The sequence below is a fragment of the Taeniopygia guttata genome, chromosome 1, assembly GCF_048771995.1.
Source record: "Taeniopygia guttata chromosome 1, bTaeGut7.mat, whole genome shotgun sequence".
Taxonomy (NCBI): domain Eukaryota; kingdom Metazoa; phylum Chordata; class Aves; order Passeriformes; family Estrildidae; genus Taeniopygia; species Taeniopygia guttata.
The window spans coordinates 112,119,973-112,140,685 of NC_133024.1; the positions used below are offsets into that span (position 1 = coordinate 112,119,973).

General features: G+C 42.1%; 1 protein-coding gene across 2 annotated transcripts in view; it reads left to right on the forward strand.

The window, feature by feature from the left end:
• Window positions 1-18,755, forward strand: part of DSCAM (DS cell adhesion molecule) — a 462,695-nt gene extending 443,940 nt beyond the window's left edge. For both annotated transcript variants that reach the window (XM_030283877.4, XM_072935734.1), the window contains exon 33: window positions 17,769-18,755. In XM_030283877.4, the coding sequence (XP_030139737.1) occupies window positions 17,769-18,112 (344 nt within the window). In that variant the 3' untranslated portion in view covers window positions 18,113-18,755. The remainder of the gene's footprint in view (window positions 1-17,768) is intronic.
• Window positions 18,756-20,713: the final 1,958 nt, after the last annotated feature.

The window sequence follows — 20,713 nt, forward strand, 5'->3', positions numbered from 1 at the left end:
TTTATTTTAACTTTATTTAATTTTATTTTATTTTAGTACATAGTTTTGCCAGTGTGAGTGCTGCTACTCAGATCCACAGAAAGCAATCAGTGGTGCTCATCTATGTGAAAAAAGAGTAATGAATAATCTCTGGAGAATTTTTTTTCAATATTCACCATAACAAGCAGTGCTTGTGAGGACAGAGGAATGGAAGGGGGACAGTGGGATGAGGAAGGATAATTTAAAAGCAGGAACACTGAACAGAAAGCATCAAGGATTTGGCTGGAGAAAGTTAAAAGAAAAATGTGGGAAGAAAAAGCCCAAGCAGAAGGTAGACATTTATAATACTCAAGTCAGGAAATTAGTGTGTCACACAGATAGATAAGAGGGAAAATAAGTAAGAAATAAAGTACTGGGAGAAATTGCTGATTTCTGTGTAGTCACAGGGTAGAACCTCAAACCCTGGAGCTGTAGAAATAGATAAAGATAGAAATATTTTTCATTTCTAACTCCAAAGAAGTAAGATAAATATTTGTCCCTGCTCTGCTAAAGGGAAGCATCTGCATTCACAGCTAAGGCAAAACTGAACTCTTTCCTTCCAAGCAGTCAACAGATATTTTTTATCATTTCTTTAACAAATATCTTGCCCTCTTTCCTTTCATGTTCCAAATACATTACTTTTGCATATTTAGTATTTGGAAATATTCTAATATATTCCATATAAAGCTGATTTTCTTGAGGGCAGATAGAACCAAAATTTGGTCCCTGTGCTTGAGTAAAAAATCTTCCAGGGCTAGAAAAATCCTAGAGCCCCTCCAGTGATTTATAGACTTGTAGTCATGTTTAGCTCTGTTATTTTTAATAGCTTTATTTTTTTTTTCCGTACTTTTCTTGCTTAGCTTTAGCTTTCCTTTGCAGCAAGGAAATTTAATATATTATAAAATTAATAATTAGCTTCATTACCTTGAAAGATTAATTGAGTGATCCAGTGGGGCAATTTGAATGCTGGCCCATAAATATTGAATAATGCATTGTTAAAGGTCACTTTATGAAGGGTTTTAAACAAAACATATGGATAGAAAAAACTTTCACCAGTAGCAGACAGACCAATATTTTAATTTTCAAGTCAGTGAGGAAACACTTACTGGGCATCTTTCTTCTTTTACCCACCACTTCAGAAATTTGCCAAAGGTAATTTGTAATTCAAATAGAATTAATCAAAGTCATTCTCCATTTAAGGACGTGGTGAAGAAATTAAAAAAAAAACTTCAGGTTTTTGGTTTCAGTAGACGAGAATATTTGAGATAAATCACTGTGCTGCTTCAGCACACCTTTATTCTTCCTTGAAGTAAATATTTTCTTTCAAGAGAACTTTCACCTGTTTTCCTGGTGCTTTGCTTTTATTCTCAGCCAATTCAATCTTCCAGGGAAAATGTCATTTTCAATCACTTCAGCCTCTTCTACCTAATTTCTGTCCTCCCTTTTCAAAGTGCTGCCTGTTGCATCTTATGGGTGCAATAAAGTTTTGAGAGTTTGCAATGAGTACTATTTGTCTTTCAAAATAATTCTCAGCAATTATAAGACAGTCTGAAGAAAGACTGTGAGAAAAACTTATTTTGATAAATGGGGCGTTTGGAAATGAATCCACTCAATGGAAAAAGCTGGAAAATAATTCACAGAAGGTAACGAAGGAGTTTGCTGGTGAATTGCTGGGGATGGAGATGAGGCTGAGAGGCTTCTTGGTTCCTGCATCCTGCTTTTTGTCCTTCTTGAAGACAAGAGTGGCATTTGCATTTCTTCAATCTTCAGGCACTTCTCCCAATCAATGATCAGTCAAAGACTATGGACAGAGGCCTCAATGGCATCTGCCAGTTCCCTCAGCACTTTTTTAGGCACATTCAATTAAAGCCCATGGATCTACACATATCCAGTTTGCTTAAGCATTCCCTGACCTGATCCTTGTCCACCAAGGGTGAGTCTCTTGCTCCAGACTGTTCCATTGATCTCTTGGACCTGGGATTCCTGAAGGCTGCTCTGGCTACTGAAGAATGGGGCCAATAAGGGGCATTCAGGGTCTCAGCCTTTTCCATGTCCTGTGTCACCAGGTTCCACTCAGCACTGGGGCCACATTTTTCCTGGCCTTCCTATTGTCACCATAAACTCACAGAAGCCTTTCCTTTCCTTTCCTTTCCTTTCCTTTCCTTTCCTTTCCTTTCCTTTCCTTTCCTTTCCTTTCCTTTCCTTTCCTTTCCTTTCCTTTCCTTTCCTTTCCTTTCCTTTCCTTTCCTTTCCTTTCCTTTCCTTTCCTTTCCTTTCCTTTCCTTTCCTTCCTTCCCTTCCCTTCCCTTCCCTTCCCTTCCCTTCCCTTCCCTTCCCTTCCCTTCCCTTCCCTTCCCTTCCCTTCCCTTCCCTTCCCTTCCCTTCCCTTCCCTTCCCTTCCCTTCCCTTCCCTTCCCTTCCCTTCCCTTCCCTTCCCTTCCCTTCCCTTCCCTTCCCTTCCCTTCCCTTCCCTTCCCTTCCCTTCCCTTCCCTTCCCTTCCCTTCCCTTCCCTTCCCTTCCCTTCCCTTCCCTTCCCTTCCCTTCCCTTCCCTTCCCTTCCCTTCCCTTCCCTTCCCTTCCCTTCCCTTCCCTTCCCTTCCCTTCCCTTCCCTTCCCTTCCCTTCCCTTCCCTTCCCTTCCCTTCCCTTCCCTTCCCTTCCCTTCCCTTCCCTTCCCTTCCCTTCCCTTCCCTTCCCTTCCCTTCCCTTCCCTTCCCTTCCCTTCCCTTCCCTTCCCTTCCCTTCCCTTCCCTTCCCTTCCCTTCCCTTCCCTTCCCTTCCCTTCCCTTCCCTTCCCTTCCCTTCCCTTCCCTTCCCTTCCCTTCCCTTCCCTTCCCTTCCCTTCCCTTCCCTTCCTTTCCCTTCCTCCTTCCTCCTTCCCCCTTCCCCCTTCTCCCTTCTCCCTTCTCCCTTCTCCCTTCTCCCTTCTCCCTTCTCCCTTTTCTCCCTTCTCCCTTTTCTCCCTTCTCCCTTTTCTTCCTTCTTCCTTCTTCCTTCTTCCTTCTTACTCCTCCTTCCTTCCTCCTTCCTCCTTCCTCCTTTCTTTTCCTGTTGTCTTTCACATCTCTGGAAAGGTTCAACTTCAGCTGGGTTTGGGCTTTCCTACCCACATTTCTGAATCTTTGGACAATGTCTCTGTATTCCCACTGGGTTATTCTTGCCTGCTTCCACCCTCTTGGGTACTCCCTCTCTGTGTCTGAGTTTTGCCAGCAGCTTTTTGTTCATCCATAGAGGCCTCCTAGAATTTTTGCCTGAGTTTCTGCTCACTGAGCTTGGAGAAGGTGATCCTTGAATATCAACCAGCTCTCCTGTGCAGGAGGACACTTTAGCTGATGGTACAAGCAGCTGTAGATGTTTTCTGTATCATTGTCCTCACACCAGGACAAAAGTTTCAAGTATATGGAGAACATTTTTAAGCAGTGTTCAATTAAAAAAACAAAACAAAACAAAAAAAAAAAAAAACAAAAACAAGAATAAAACTTCAGGAGTTTTTCTGAGTTTTCAAAAGAAATTGAGCATGGAAGTAAGTTTTTTTTAAAATTAATTCCAACATTTGATGTTTTGAAAGCACATCCTTGTGTTCTGATCTTCACAATACCCCAAGCAGATTTTTGGAAAAAGATAAGATTAGATCAGATTGTCCAGAGCAGCTGTGGCTGCCCCTGGATCCCTGGCAGTGCCCAAGGCCAGGTTGGATTTGGGGCTTGGAGCAGCCTGGGACAGTGGGAGGTGTCCCTGCCTTGGCAGGGGTGGCACCGGATGATCTTTAAGGTCTTTTCCAACCCATTCCATGATTTGTGATTATTTGTTGTTCATACTTCATCATTAACACCAACACCATTATTTTCCCTTTTATAGCATCACATTACAAACTGCCAAGCAAACTGGAATTGCTGCTTAACAAAAGCCTCTGCACAGCTTCCAAATAGTGCAGGGGTGGGTGCAGACCTGCACAGGAGGTTTTGTGGACTGCACAGAGCTGTCAGACCTCATCTGCCCAGACCTTGAATGTGCCCCCCTGTACGTGGTGACATTTTTCAGGAAGCCATCAGAACAGTCATGTGTCCCAGGAGGCACCTTAAAAGAGAAAATTGAAGCAGTAAAAACAGCACAGTAGGATTTTAAAGTTTGGGATAAATCCCATCCTTTACAAAAATGGATCTTCTCAGCTCCTGTGCAATGTTAAAATCCTTCAAGCTGCAACAATGGTGGCAACACGTTGTTTTCATTGCATCTTCCTCAGCATCAAAACTCCCAGAAGTTTGGGATTTGGATTATTGTTCTCCTCCCCACTGCTGTCATTAACTACCAGTTCGGTTAGTAAGATCAGGCCCTCAAGGAATCATTTAAGCAGAGCAAAACTGAGGCAAATTTTCATATAAATATTCATAAATTTCAACAATTGCAACCCCAAGTTTACCTGTGAGGTTGACAAATGAGTCAGTCCCTCATCCTCCAAAAAAGGGACACAAATTGGAAAGAAATGCACTCTCTTCCTACCTCCCACTGTGCCATCAAACAGCCTGTAATGTAGATAAATGGAATATAATTGTAGAGGTTCAAAGAGTTTTATAATAATGTTCCCTTTTTTCTGTTTTAAGAATAATAATCACAAATTGAGTTATCATAACAATTATTCTTCACTGCAATAAACATTGCTGGAGCAGTTTATTAAAAATAGATTCCCATTATTATCATTTTAAATCTCAGTAATAGCCTCAGCCAAGAAGCCTGTTGGGTTTTTTCTTCTCTTTACTCCTAAATTATTGTGCTGGAGAAAAGAACTGCTATTAACTGGGAAATATTTTGATATTTTTGCATCCCAAGTACTATTTATGTCTGAGGTTCTTTTGTGGACAGACCACTTACTTGTATCCCCTGGCAATGGAGTTCATGCTTGGAAGGAATAATATCAGACAAGGGCTTGAATGGGAACTATCTAGAAAATGTTCATTTCTTTCAATTTGCAGAAACTTTCTTTCCCACAGGGGTGCTGTAAAATCAAACCCCCAATTATATTTTTCTCTCTTGCTAATCAGCAGTAGAAAGAACCTTTGCTTATATTTGACATTGCCTTTAAGGGTTTGTTTGGCTTGGACCAGGAATTTCTCTACCTGATGTCAAAAAACAAGTTCAAGGTCATTTTTGACCATTCCACCTCCTCAAAAGTGGGGAGAGATCCCATGAATGTAAAACCCCTGAAGGACTAAAGCATCCCAAATGTGATCCCAGAGAAGAAATGCCTCTCAGGGATCTCTAGTAGATTTGGAAATCCGCTCAAAGCATCCCAAGATTATATATCTCAGAACTTCCTCCACAAACTTTCAGCTGGTGAAAGGAACCAGTCTGGAAAGAAATCATGAGTGGGGACAAATGGCATTTTTGGAGAGGCAAACTCTGAAAAAAAAGATTTTCCAGGGACTGATTTCACAGCCATGAAGATGTCAGAGACACCCCACTCTCCATAGGGAACCTGAGTGCTTTCCTGGGTCTTTCCATGTGCACAAAGCAGGGACTCCCCTTCCCCTGGTAACTTTTTCTTCCTGCTGTCCTTGTGTTTTTGGCTGGTGAGCAAGAACATTTCTCTCCATTTTCCAGCCCTTCCCCTTGGCACCCATGTCCCAGAAGAGATTTGGCCAGCTGACATTGCCTTTCAACATCAGCCCAAGGCCAGGCCAGGCCTGATCTCAACCAAGCCCTCACCACCCAGATCTGGACACTTTTTTGGGTTTTACAGCTGGGTACCTCAGTCCAGCAGCCCGAGTCTAGCCCTTAAACCTACTGCATATTAACCAGGAGAAAATACTGATTTAACCTCTCCAGCTTTGCTGAATGATCAGGTTCTCTCAGTTTTCAAATGCCTTAATTAGCATTCTTGACCCAATTTAGAAGTTTCTCGCTGTTTTGACTAATCCTGATGATGGAACAGCAAAGCCTTAACATGTAGACAAGCCTTGAGCTAAAGAATGAAAGTAATTTAGTAAAAGATTTACAAGGGTCCCTTAAATGCAGTCTGGATATCACCTGCAGTGCCTAAATGTTGTTTTAAACACCCAAGTCAAGAAACAAATCTTCTTTTCCAGAATTCAGTCACTGCAGCTAAAAATAAGCTGCTCAGCATAATGAGAAGAATCAGAACCAGGCAGCAAGGGAAGGCACAGTATTTTTCCAGTGCCAGCCCCGTAACCTGAGATGTGAACTCCTCAGCACTGCCCTGTGAGTTCAGGGGTGAAGGAAGGAGTTCTTTCCCTCTGACACAGTGATTGGAGTCTATTTAGGGACTGGATTTCTGCTGGAAAGCTGCTGCCAGAGCTCCACCAGCCGTGGCCATCACTGAATCCAATACAAATTTGGCCACGGGGGATTCAGCAAAGGCTGGGACTCCTGACCCACCTTTAGCCTCCTTTCCCCATGCCTATTATATTATCCCGACTAAAAATGGGGAATAATTCCACTAATTCCATGGTTTTCAGATCCAAAACTGAATTTCTTGAAGATGCAGAGGAATCTATGTATCTTTCTGTTGTTGATGTTCAGAAATCACAAAGCAAAGTACACAAAGGCTGAGATATGGGTTGTTTTCTGTGCTGGTTTTATATTTGCACTGTCTTGTTTCAAATACAGTAGAATATATATGAAAAAATATGAATATATATACACACACTGCATATAATGTATATACAGAACAAAAAATCACCATCCTGACTCTACAGTGGGAGACCAAGATCCAGTTTAGAGAGAAGTACATAAGGAGAGAAATCAAAATAAGCAGGTGGAAAAACAGAAGGACAAGCACAGAGTGGGGAAAAAAAACCTTCTTGCCTACACTTTGAACAGTAGAAAATACTCTTAGCATGACTAATAATTTTTATATATACTTATGTGGTGTATTCTGAAATTACTCCCCTAGATGAGCATCTCTAATGTTTCCATATTAAATCCTTCTGTGTATGGAACACCTCTTGATTTTCTGCTGCACTGTTGGGAAGCAGGAGGATGTCACAAAAGATAGACTGTGCCATTTGCTGCTTATCCTAGAAATGGCACATCAGTGATGAGAGGAAATTGCCTTTATCTTGTCTCAGGTTTTATTTCTGTGCAGTATCAGGAGCTTTTTCTCCTTCAGCTGAGGAAAGCTGGATGTTCTGCAGGGATGAAAACCATTTAATTCTGCATTTAATTTGATGTGACTACATACTTGATATCGTTGGCTTTCGTTTTTATTCTGGTGGATTTGCAGACAGGAAGGCTCACACTGAAAGATTTTTAACCCTGCCAGTACAATAAAAATGAATTTAAACAGGTTCAGATCAGAAGGTGAAATATTCTGAGTTCAGAAAGGAAAATGATATTGGTGTGAATCTTGAGTTTAAATAGGACAGCTGTTCAGTTACAAGGTTTATGTGCAATTGTGATGTGGAAGTTCCATTTTAGGCACTATAGGAGATGTCTGCAACGTAAATTCAAGTCACTGGTGGCACTGGAACAGGTTTTCCAGAGAAGCTGTGGCTGCCTCGTCCCTGGATGTGTTCAGAGCCAGGCTGGACTAGGCTTGGAACAGCCTGGGATAATGGAAGAATTTGAAACTAAATATCTTTAACATCCAACTCAAACCCTTCTGTGAGTCTGTGATTAAACTAATCTAAATTATTTTTTAAGTCATCACCAATGAATCAGTGATACTGGTGTTAGGAAGAGATTTTTTTTTAATTAGAGGAGAGAAACAAGTGGTACCAATTCCTCAAAGACATTGTGAGGAGTGTGTAGCAGCAAAATTACCTTTTCCTGTTGCTTCCTAATTTATTCTTCTTTTTGATTTGAAAATTGACACTAACTTTGAAAGAAAAAACCAGCATCTCAAAATGTGCTAGTTCAGGATACTCTTGGGGTTTTTTTCCCATTTCTTCCAGACTAAAATTTGTACCTTAAGGAAACCTCCTCCCTCCCCCTAAGAATGCCTATGCTCTTTTGATTAGCAACAAGATCTTTCTTATTAAAATGAAGCATTTTTAAATTTTAATTTAATTTTGGTTTTTCTAAAGTGGATTATTTGCTTTGTGGTCCATATATATACATATACACACAGAGACATATAGATATAGATATAGATATAGATATAGATATAGATATAGATATAGATATATAGATAGATATAAAAAGGCTGCAGCTCTTAGATTACCCATGTTGTCTGTAGCTTTAGACACATTTGATTGAGCAGTAGTTACTGAAGAGCTTTAATTCTTTAAGCAAGGATTACATTTATCAGTAAATTTTCAGCTACTTTCGTGTCCTTACACTCATAATTTTAATATTCAGTTGTTCCAACTACCAGCAAAAGTTCCAAGTCAAACCAATTGTCTACATCAACTAACCCAACAGATATTTTAGAACACTTCTGTTGTGTCCCTAACTTGAACCTCACTTCTACAAAACCTAGATTTTTAATTTTGAACATGCCAAATAATTTCACCTTTACAGTGTTGGGTGTGTGTGATTTTTGCTGTCAGCCAGCCCAAGGTAACCAGCAGCAGGAGTTTCCATCCAGACAAGAACAGATCCAGCCCTGCTTTAAGGTCCTTGCAGATATTTACAGGCATTCCTGATTTAATTAAGTCAGGCTCTGTTATTCCCCCGTGCCAAGAGGACCTGAGTGTAACCTGAGCTCTACAGGAGAGCTGGCACTACCACACCTGAGAATGGAAACCAAATCTTACCTGCAAGAAAGGTCATGCCTGTGCTCTTCTTGGAAATTAAAGCAGGAAATCATGTCACTAGAGAAAAAAACTTTAGTTTTTAACAGTCCTAAGCTAACTGTAGTGATGATCTGTGCCATCCATGGAAGAGCTGTATATGCTTTAAAGCACAGCTCTGCAGATGGATTTCAGTATGAAATATTCAGCATCCCTAATTCAAATGTGAGAGCTGTGAGAACCCCTGGTCCCAGGGGATTAATAAACAAAAATGCAATGCTGCATCTCATTAGCACCACTCAGGGGATTCAGACTAATGGAACTGGGGAGACTGTCACAGAAATTCCCCCTTAACTCAGCAGAGAGCAGGGCCGTGCTGATATTGGTTTCCCTGCTGGAGCCAGACCTGCCCTGCTCTGTGAGCAGCGTTGTTGCTCTCCTGTTGTCGTGGCATGGTCAGGTTTATCCCTGAATTCATCAGGAATGGCTCAGAGCCTGGATGTTGGAAAATCCCAGCTCTACAGAGACAGAGCAACTGAGAGGCATTTTAAAAGATTTTATTCCTTTATCAGTCTTGTAGAAGGGTGAGACGCAAGAGATGTAAAACTCAACACCATTCTATCAGAAGCCAATTTATTTTCTGGTTAAAATTCCTTAGAAATGTTTTTCAGCCTATTAGCTTTTGCCACACAGTGCTGCTAGTACTTCTAACACCACCTATTATTTTGAAAATGCCAAATAATATCACCTTCACAGTGCTGGGACACAGTGTGTGTGATTTTTGCTGTCAGTAGCCAGCAGCAGGGGTTTCTATCCAGACAAGAACAGATCCAGGCCTGCTTTAAGGTCCTGTTACTAGGACCTTATAAATAATAGGTCACCTATTATTTTACCCCACATGGTCTTCCTACAATGCATCTTTCACAGGTTTGATTCTCCAAAATATTTGGTCTTTTTGCAAGGCCATCATTTGAAACTTGTTTTTCTCTCTCAACCACGGCATCTCTTCCTAAATCAGCACAAGTTATCTCAGAGTTTGCATACAGATGTTCAAGGCTGTGTGAGTTTTCAGTCAGGTTTTGAGAGTCCTTTACTGTTACAAATCCATTTCTCACACCTGGAGAGGTCAACAGAGCAGCTCCTGCTGATTCCAGTGAGCTCTGAAAACTCCTCACCTCTCCAGCTGCTGTGCTGAATCCAGGCTCCCAAGATATCTCAGGAATAAACCTGTTTCCCTGGAGCCACGATGGATTTAACCCCCAGCTGAAGTGATGCATAATTGAGCAGCTTCTGTTCACTGCACCCAGGACCAGCAAACGAGTTTTAAAAGTCCAGCCTTGCTGACCAGGGGCACCTCACTGAGGTTTTCAGCATGGTTTTCCAAGTTTTCCCAGCCACTGGGCAGGAGAGTGCTGTCTCAGAACATCCTTAAAAATGCATGAAGCCGCTTGCATGACAAGGCACAGACGGAAAGGGAGCGCTCCTGGCCTTACCTTTTCTGTCACCATTTCATTATTTATTGACAGATTTGCTGACTTTAGTCCTGGAGTGGGTATTGATTGACATGATGAGGCCCCTTTGACATGTTTTTATAAATTAGACACCTCATGAAATCCAAGCAGGAAGGGATCAGTTGTGCAGGTGCACCAGCCCTGTGAGGCTGGACATCCACATGGCTTATCCATAAGGTCTAAATCCATCTGACCCCTGGAGTTAAGCAATTTTTCCTTCCTTACTCAGCTCAGTGTCAGAGAAGCCCTTAAAAATCCATCAGTTCTCCTTAAAGTTACTGCTGGGAAGGACAAAGCATCTGGCAGGTCTTTTGAAAGTGCAGCACTTTATGTTAGAGACCCAAGTTCTGCATAGAGAAATGCAAACCAAAAACGTGCTTCAATTTCTTTTCCATTAGATCTTCCAGGAAGAGGTAACAATGTGATAATCAAGGCTCCTGCCATCCTCTCAGGCAGCTGCACAGAATGTTATGTCAATGGAGTTCAGATGGATGATCTCAGTTCAGCTACACCAGTCATGCTTTTGCTTTAAGACATCTTGATCAAAGGCTTTTTCTTGGAATCAGAAGGCTTAAATCTAAATAACAAAATGAATCACCTTTTAAAAAAGAGGGGAAAAAAATCCACATTAGTTGGAATCCTCATTTTCAGTCACTTAAACCTAATCTCCAGTAAGTAGAAATCAATTTAAAGTCTTGCTGAAATCAATAGAGCCAGTGACTTATAGCAGTAGCAAATTTGGCTCTTGAACTACAGATTTCCTGATAGCCTGGTGTTCCTTAAGAGATAACTCCAACGATTGTAGTCAACAGCAACTGTTGTTTTTATTTTGCTCTATGAATCACAGCTGGTATTTTGAGTATTTTTTATGAAAATGCCAGTTCTAGCAGACTACAGTGTGAAACATTTAACTAGGTGTTACAGAACTCCAAACCAACCATGAGGGTGCAGTTTTTGTGGAGAAAGTTATAAAGCACAGCCCTTCAGGGTTGACAGGGAATTCTGATTTCTCCAGCTAAAAAATAGGAAGCCTGACTATTTATCTAACATTTTTTTCACCTATTTAGGTGGAAAATATAAACAGCATAAGGGTGGGGTGTTTTTCTGCCTGCTGAAACACAGAGGGAATGACAAGAGGATGTGATGCTGTGGGTCAGAGAGCCAGGAAGGGCAGGCTGGCAGCTGAAATGTCCTGCATTCAGTCGATTTCAAAGCACTTTAATCATTTTTCCTGGGCACCTGAGCAGAGGTTGGAGCTGCTCTGGAGAAGGGAAGGGCACATGCCTGCTCTCACAGCAGCTTTTTCACTAATGAGGAGGCTGTGCCCTTTTCCTCCTTCCTTTCTTTCCCCTTCTGCTGCTTGGCTGTTCTCAGACCTTCTGCCATTTATTCTGGATCACCTCAGAAGATTATTAAATTCAGTTTTTGCCTTTAAAAAGTGGCCTCAGCAGGAGCCTGTGAGCTCCTGAATGTGCTGATAAATGGCGTGCTCCTGTCGACAGAAAGTGAGCTGAGATTCCCACTCTTATGGCCAGTCAGAAATTTGCACATGGAAATTCCATCTTCATTTCCATTACTGATCAACACTGGCTCTAGAGAGCAGAACCCTAGCATTCAAACCACTCTCCAGAAATTTTTACTCTCTACTCGTGGCGTTTTGCTGCAAGAAAATAACAATTATCCACGGAATTGGGAAGGCAGATCCTGGCACCTGTATCAGCCAAGCGAGGAGGTGCAGGACTGATCCTCTTCCCCCCCTCCCCTGCTTGGCCAAGCAGGACCCAGGACCAAGCTAAGCAAATAATTGGCTTTATTGCTCATTAAGTGTGCTTGTGGCTGGTGCTGCAGAGCCCTGCAGGTGAGGGGATGGTTTCAGCGCAGTGCGGACGCGAGATGGACGGGGAGGGAGCACCAGCAGGTTTCCAACACTGACAGCAGCAATTGTGAGAAATGTTACTGCTGCTATCAGCCTGGCTTCAGACCAAGCTGCTGCTGTCCAAGAAAGCTTTGCCTGCTAAGTTTTTTATGGTGTGTCAGTTCTGGATGTGACAAAGGCCTCTGAGCATCACTTTACACTCTTTTTTTTTCAGCAAACCTCTCACCTTGTCCTTGTAAACCCTCCACTCTTCCCTTGTTTCTAATGCAGGTTTTCCCTTATAGGCAGTCATTGTCCTGAAAAACAGCCTGTGAGTAGCAGCAAAAGCTTCACTGATTTATTTACTGTGCTAGTGAGCTGGAAAAACCAACTCTAATTTTTTAATCAGCATAAACCTGAGCTTGGAACTACGTCAGCAGCTCTGTCTCCTTTGCTTCCTTTCAAAGGAAAACACATCCCATCAGTGCTTCCCCTTCCAAAATCAGCACAAGCCAAGAGATACCCCACAGAGTGGGACTCCATCTGCACAGCACTTGTACACCCCCAGTACTTCACAAGGTCATAATTTGCTCCTAAATCAACATAATTACATCAGCACCTTCCCTGAGCTAACAGGGCTGTAGGGACTCAGCCCTGGCATGGTTTTTGACCCCACAGAATCACCCCAGAGAAATCTGAGAGCTTTTTTTCTGCCCACTCACCTCTTGAAGCAGAATGTGTGAATGCCCTATTCGAGCAGTCTCATCCTTACCTTTTTTTGAATAAAACCCCCTGTCATGGTCACCAGCCCTGCTACTCAAAACTTTCTGAGATAATCTCTCAAATAGCACAGAATTTCCTCCACATGGCAACCAAAACTTGAAAACCCTCAGGCTGTCACCCTCACTGATGGTATCTCTCTTGGAGTGCTGTGAAGACAAATTACTTTTGCTTTAGTGGAAGTTCTGATTCATGAGAAAATGCATAGACCTCTCATGTAAAATCCTGGTAAGAGCATCTTTTTGTGCAGTCTGTGATGATCCTTGAATTGAAAATAGCACAAATCCTTAGATTTTTCTTTTTTTCTGGAGTAGATGAAAGCAAAAAGAAAAACACCATGCAAGCTCTCTGGCATTTGGAAGAGGAATGAGGTAAATCTTTTGGGAGAAAGGAGTGCTTCTGAGCTTGGTTTAGTTCTGCAGACAGACAACTATTTTGAATAAAATCCAAGAAAAATTCAGCAGTGATGTTTTTCCCTGTCAAGTTCATCCCAGCCCTTCCCACACCTGAAGCTGACCTCCGGAATATGGCTAAAAATGTCTGTTGTTTTTATTGCAAAGTGTTTTATATCAGCTTAGTTGTACTGAAATAAGGATAAATTCTTTTTATTCGGTGTCACATTAACTCAGAAAATACTCCCTTTTTGGTAGAATGTGTTGCTTATTGTAAATATCACAGTCAGTGATTTTTAGGGTTTGTTTACAAATATTTATTTGAACTAACATTCTTTAAATGTACTATACTAAATAATTCATTAGAGGGTTGGCCATTACGGAAAAAAAAAAAAAAAAAAGACTGAGGTAGCTCTGGCTTAAATTGCAGCATTCAGATTTGATTTGTTACTTATTATTTGTGTACAAACTCAAGGTTCTTATACAGCAAATTCTCCTTTCTTAAAAAATTGCAGAATCACTGAAAGGTCAGGGTGGGAAGGGACCTCTGAAGATCATCCAGTCCAAACCCCACTTTTAAAAATGCATCAGAAAACTGTAGTTTTAGAATGTCTTTTGTACTAATTAAGCCAAAATGCATGAATTATTAAACATGCTCATTTACAGTGCTCATGCACTTGAAAGGTTTGCTTTCATTACTAATAAGGCACAAACATAGCTGAAAAGAGGTAATTAGAGCATCAAAGGCAATGAACCATCCTGAAACTCCATGATGTTTTGCCCAAAAAAACATCATTCAGCTGAATAGCAAGAAACCAAAAAAATTCCTATACTGTTGTGTCCAGAGGACAAGGACCAAAGTCTTCCAAGCAGCTCCAGAGAAAAAGCAAGCAGCTTTTTCTCTGCTCACAAATACCTTCAGAATTGATGTAGGAATGGCAAAGGTGAACCCCTGTGGTTACATTTCAAAGATTGTGTTTTCAAGTCAGAAACCCATTAGTTCTTCTAAATCAAAGACTTTTTTTTTTTTCCATCCTGTGAGACCACTTCAACCATAGCACAGAAGAAAAAGTTTCATTCTCAAAATTTTTCTTTGCCACTGATTTTAATAATGTGCCCTGTTTTACAAGCAGTTGCAGGGAGAGATGCTCCTTGCAGATGAGAAGGAGCACTGATGCTTTTTATGATGGGAAAATGTGTACATCACATCAAATAATGAGGGCTCTGCACAAGCCATGTCAGAGATTGTGCTTTGAGTACCCAGCTTTGGAGAACAAGTTACACTCTGTGGTTTCTCATTACTGAAATCCTGCTGGAACTTTGCCCCCAGACATTTAGAAAATTGCAGTAAAATGACTGCATATTGTTTACACAGATTATTGACTATGCTTTCTTATGTAGATTTAAGGAGGGGGGACTAAAGGTCTTTTTTACATAGCTCGGAGCTTCTAAATACACTTGAGAAATGTCTAGACAGCAGCTTGAAAACCAGCCTCCATCTCTGTAAGGTTCAATGCTCATCTTTTTTGTAGTCCACTGATAGCCGTGGCTCCCAAGAAGCAGCAAATGTGCCAAGGCACAGAAGCAGCGCCGTGAGGCACCCACGGGGAGCTGCCAATGAGCCACGCTCCAGCTGCTGCTCCACACCAGCTCCTTCCTGGAAAGTCAACCAAAAAAAAAAAAAGCAGAAATGCAGTAGAATGAGGGAGTGGGTGTAAAATGTCCTGGCTGGTGTTAACAAGGCAGTGGCAGCCCCTCACAGGCAGTGTTGGGTGACAGACACTGCTGGGAGAAGGCTGATTGTTGTGGGAAATAGAAACATGGAGTGGTTTGGGTTGGAAGGGAGGGCAAAAATAATCCGGTTCCAACCTCCTGCCATGGCAGGGACACCTTCCACTGTCCCAGGATGCTCCAGCCCCAGTGTCCAACCTGGCCTTGGGCACTGCCAGGGATCCAGGGGCAGCCACAGCTGCTCTGGGAATTCCATCCCAGCCCCTGCCCACCCTGCCAGGGAACAATTCCCAATTCCCAATACCCCATCTAACCCTACTCTCTTGTAGTTTAAAGCCATTATTCCTTATCCTATCACCCCATGCCCTTGTCCTCCCTTGTCTTGGAGCCCCTTTAGGCACTGGAGGGGCTCTGAGGTCTCTCTGGATCCCTGTCTTCTCCGGGCTGAACAACCCCAGCTCTCCCCTCCTGTCTCCACAGCAGAGCTGCTCCAGGACTGGGTTCAACTTTTTTCCTCTTCTGCTGGCGCTGAGGGATGCCAATGGAGCATGAGAGTGGTAGAAAAAAACCCTTTTCTGACCCCAGCAGTCTCTAAACATTCCTGGCAAGATTGAAGTCATCACTTTGGCATTAGAATTAGTCCCAAAGCTCTCACACCTGCTGTTGCCGTCTTTGAGGTGCATTTTGCTGGCCCTGACAGTGAAACCCCCACACCTGAGGCAGCCAAACCCAGCTCCTCCATTAGACAGAGGGCAGAGACAGATGTGGGGAGCATCACTCTCACTCCTACACTCCTACCTCTCTCCCAGTGGGGAGGAGTGGGGCAGGAACAGAACATCATTCCCCAGGATATCACAGTGCAGCACAAGGCACAGCCACAGGGAGCAAGTGACATGAGAACTTCCCATCCTGGCTGTCTCCTCCCCTCGTGGGGAATGCTCTTTGGAGCAAACCAGCCCCACAAGTGCATTTTGGAAGGACCTGGACTACAGAAGAACTGATGTGACTAGGGGGTCTGGGTGCCAAGGGGACAGGGCAGGTGTTGGGCAGCACGGATGTGCCCATGGGCAGCTTGGCTCAAAGCCTGGGGAGAAGTGCAGTGAGTTGGAGCTTCCCTGCTCCCATGTCCATGTCCTGCTGTCCTTCACCCCAGCAGCAGCAGCATCAGTGCTGCTGTCTCAGCTGAAACAGGTCTGACATGCTTGAATTGTGCTTGGCATGAAAGGTACTGTAGGAGAATCAGGCAAACCAAGGAGTAAAACCAATTAAAGTTAACACCACTCCTTTCTCAAGAGGCAATCAGTGTGATTATCATGACAAACCTCCCCCTCTCCCTCCAACTCCATGGTGTGTGTCAGGCTCATCTTGAGATACTCCCATCTTACTCCACGGGGGTAAAACACCACGTGCTGTGAGCTTGTGCTGGAGATGCATCCAGAAAAAAACATATGGTGTTAGACTGTGCCTGAGGGATTTCTATAGGAACAAACACAGTTTCTGGCCAAATGCAACTCCTCAGCAATTCTCTGTCTGTGACCTGGAATTACAGATAGACAGATGCTGTTGGTCTTTTAGCTAAGACTTGCAGTGCCTTGACTTACGTGGGAAAGCAGAGGACCTGGTTTATTTTAGGTCATTGGACAGCTTTTAGCTGGGCTAGAAAGAACAAAATTGTTATACATTGTTTTATTATGAAGAACTGCTTTCTTGGTCTGTTGTTTATGCCACTGGCACAGGTCAGCCTTAATTTCTCCTGCTGTAAATAGCTCATGGAGAGCCACACAGGTGGTGTGGTGCCAAGAGTCTCCTACTTTAAACATTCAGGATGCATCCCATCTGTAGATGAGATTCTGGGTTTGATATCAACCATAAAAAAAAAAAAAAAAACAGCTCCATACCTGCAGAGATCTGTAAAGAAAGGAAAATACTGTTCTGAATGCTCCTGTTACTGTGCTTTTTTTTTCATACATAGGTGAAGTTACACCATCAAATATTTTTAGAAGGGAATGTCATTATGTGCCTGATTGCCTCTCATTTCCTTGAAGGAACATCATGAATCCCTAACAGGCCCAGGAGTCAGGGGAAATAATGAATAAGAGGTTTTCTTGACAGTACAAAGCAGAAAGTTGATGCAATAGCTCAGGTGCCAGTCCCAGTGCATTTTGTTACCACAAAACCAGCAGCATCTTGGTGGTCACAGTGGTAAAAAATTATTAGTGAATTAAGAACAGTTATAGTGGTTTACAGTTAATTTTTGTTATATGAGGACAAGAATGTTTCTGTTTTATTTAGAAATCTCTTGAAGACTACAGCCTTAATACTCTTGCATCCATTTAAAATAGTTTAGTCATTCTACTCAAGATTGGGGCTTGTTAATTGGAATGGTAAAGGTTTCCATTTAAAATGGAAAATAAAAATTGGAAATTTACTGAGCTTCCACATTTTCCAAGTTTTGACAAAGGAAAACCAAGACCTTTTTTGAGATTTTGAGAAAAAGCTCATTTTATCTCCATGCTGTGAGTGCATGTAAAGAACACTGCACTTCTCACTCCATTGTGAAAACAAATATTTAGAGTGAATTCTTATGGATCTGCCCAAAAGGAATTTGTTGCACAATTCTGTAAGATCATAGCACAGTAAATAGCTGACAAATAATCTATCAATCATAAATTCTGATCACAGATCCTCCTCCCCTTTGGCAGCCAAACCAGCTCGAGTCGTTCCTGCCAGGTGAGCACCACGCAACGCGTGACCCGAAATAAAGACTCACTTCTCCCTTTTGCCTCCCCAGGTGATCTCATGCATTTGCCACCCTACCTTAGGATGGACTTTTTATTGAACCGTGGCGTGCAGGGCACGAGCAGAGACCTGGGTTTGGGGCAAGCCTGCTTGGAGCCACAGAAAAGCCGAACCTTGAAGCGTCCCACCGTGCTGGAGCCGATCCCCATGGAGACATCCTCCACGAGAGACGCCCAGTCATGGCAACCTGGTGCTGTGGCAACGTTACCTCAGCGAGAAGGAGCTGAGCTAGGACAGGCTCAAGCAAAAATGAGCAGCTCCCAAGAATCCCTGCTGGACTCACGGGGCCACTTGAAAGGAAACAATCCCTACGCAAAATCTTACACCCTGGTATAACGAAAAGAGCATGGCTGGACAGTGGCTGTAAATATTTACACTGAAAAACAAAACAAACAAACAAAAAAGTCCAATGAAAGCTACCTTTTTTTTATTGAATTCCAATATTTATAATTAAAGAAGAAGATTGCCAAAATATTTGACAAAAAAAAAAAAATAATATGAACGACAGACAGTGCAAAGACTCTCTTGCTTTTTTTCTGTCTGAGTGTGAGCTTCATCTGACTGGACATCTGAATTTTTGGGTAAAAGAGTCCAGTTTTCTGATCTTCACAAGCGTTTGTGTTTTTACTGATTTTCTACGAAGTGCATGGAGACTTAACAAAAACATTTTAACTGGAAGTTCCATCAGACAAGATTTAAAAGTGAAAAAAAAATCACAAAAAAAAAAAAAGAAAATCACCCTCTTTGTGAATTCAACAGGAACATTGATTTGGAAAAGCAAAAAGTCTTTTGTCATGTTTGCACTTTTTTTTTTTTTTAATTAGAAAAAGGGTCCTTGATTGTTCTTTTTTTTGTTGTTTATTAGGATGAGTGATGTCAGTGGAGTGAGGAGATTGATTTGGGTTTTTTTTTTAATATTAATTTAATGAGACACTCTTTGCATTTTGTCTATGCGAAATAAAAGGGTCTTCTGCCTTTATTTGTGATGTCTGCTTCCATCACCTTTTGCTGTGGTTTTCCTAAAGTGTGATAATCATGTCAGTGCCATCCTCTGAGTAATGTGTTCTTGTGCCTTGGGAAAAAGGAACTCAGGGGTCACATTTTTGGACAAAAATTGGGGTTCACTAATCTTTTTTTGATACCATGGGGCAAAGAGGCAGAAGGGTAAAAGCCCTGAGTGCTCTGAACCAAACCCACACAGGACTCTGAGCATTTGGTCCATCTCACACCAGGAGGCTTTGGTTCAGCTTCAATATTTTTTGGATCAGAAGAAATGCATTGACGTTACTTTACTTCCTCCTTAGAAATGGATCTTTAGTCCATTTGGGAGCAGCTCTTATGGAAATTCTTTGCTTACGTAAGGACTGGGGTGGAAAAAAACCGACAACTTTTCCCATAATAGGAAAAATGGGAGGAAAAAAGTTATTCCAGGTCTTTCTCTAGAGGAAAAAAAAGCTTGTTACGTGGGAGCTGTCAGCTCGTATTACTTTGTTGCATCCTCTGATTCCATGAGAAGTGATATTGCTTGTTTTATGCAGAGCATAAATGATTGAGCACCACAGTTGGTGTTTTTAACACAACAGCCCTGCAGCCACCTCGCTAAGTGGTTCCTTGTGTGTGCCCTGGCCACTTGTGTGTGTCCTGGCCAAGGCAACACAGAGCAGAGAATCCCAAATTGGTGCCAGCACGTTGTTCAGCACCAACTGGAGGTACCAGTTGTGCTCTGGCAGCAGCAGAGCTCGGAGTGCTCGGGCAGGATGGGAGCTCCCCATGATTTCCCTGGATGTGGGCATTGCTAACGCAAATGTTTCTGCACCATGCTCAACTCAGATTGTTCTAGAACACAAAAAGTGCAGCAATGCGTGGTTGTTTTGTCGCTGTTTTTAATGGGATTGTGCTGTTGAAAGGGCACTAAGTGAGCCACGTACTTTAAGTGTCTTGAAATGAATCAGGTTGCGGTTGCACCCATAGCTTTGGTCTGCAGAGTTGAACAGAAGAGACCAAATGAAGAAATCCTCAAGGTATGTACTTCTTCTAGACCTGCAGATTGCTGAGACGACTCAGCTCGGGGATCATTCCCCATCAGTCTGCATATCTGACCAATATGGTCATAAACCATTACAATTATTTTTAAAGTGCACCAAAAAATAAACAAATTAAACCAACCCCCCTCCCAAGCCCCCCCCCAATAAAAAAAAAACAGCCAACCTTTTGCCTTCAAACCAGAAATTAAAAATGAAATGCTAAGAATTAAATATTTCCAGACAGAATGAAGTTACTCTCTGTTAGCACTATGTTTTAGTTGATATGGGGGTGTTTGGTCAAAGGTTGGGATCAGATCTTGGAGGTCTTTTCCAAGCTTAACAATTCCATGAAAAAATGATTAAGCTATTCATTTGGTTTGATGTGTTATTTCTTTTTTTTTTTTTTCATAGAGAAAAATGGTGTTAATAAGAACCTAATTAAAACATGCAGAAAGATATTTCTTTTACTATTTCCCATTGAAAAAGCACAGAAAATGAAACTTTTATAGAAGATTTTGGGGCATTTCAGTCCTATTTTATTCCCTCAAAAGTCTCTCTGCTGTGCTCAGCTTGAGGTGGATGGGGCATTAGCACGGCATGTAGAAATAAAAATTGATTTACTCAGTAGCATTCAGGACTTTTGAGTCTCCAAACACTTTCATATTCTATATTCAAAGCTTCCTCCTTGTCCTCTGTAAAAAGGTGAAAAGCTTTTTGGACAAAACCGAGGTTTGATACATTTGTTCCTGTGGCTCTTGGCTTCCTTCAGGCACAAGGGTGATGGGTCCTGTGGCTGCCCATCAAAACTTCAGTGACAGGCAAGAATGAACCAGCAATGGAGGCAGGAAATAGCCACATTTTAAACTCCTGGTGCCTGCTGATAGTGGAAATATTCCAACATATCCCTACATCT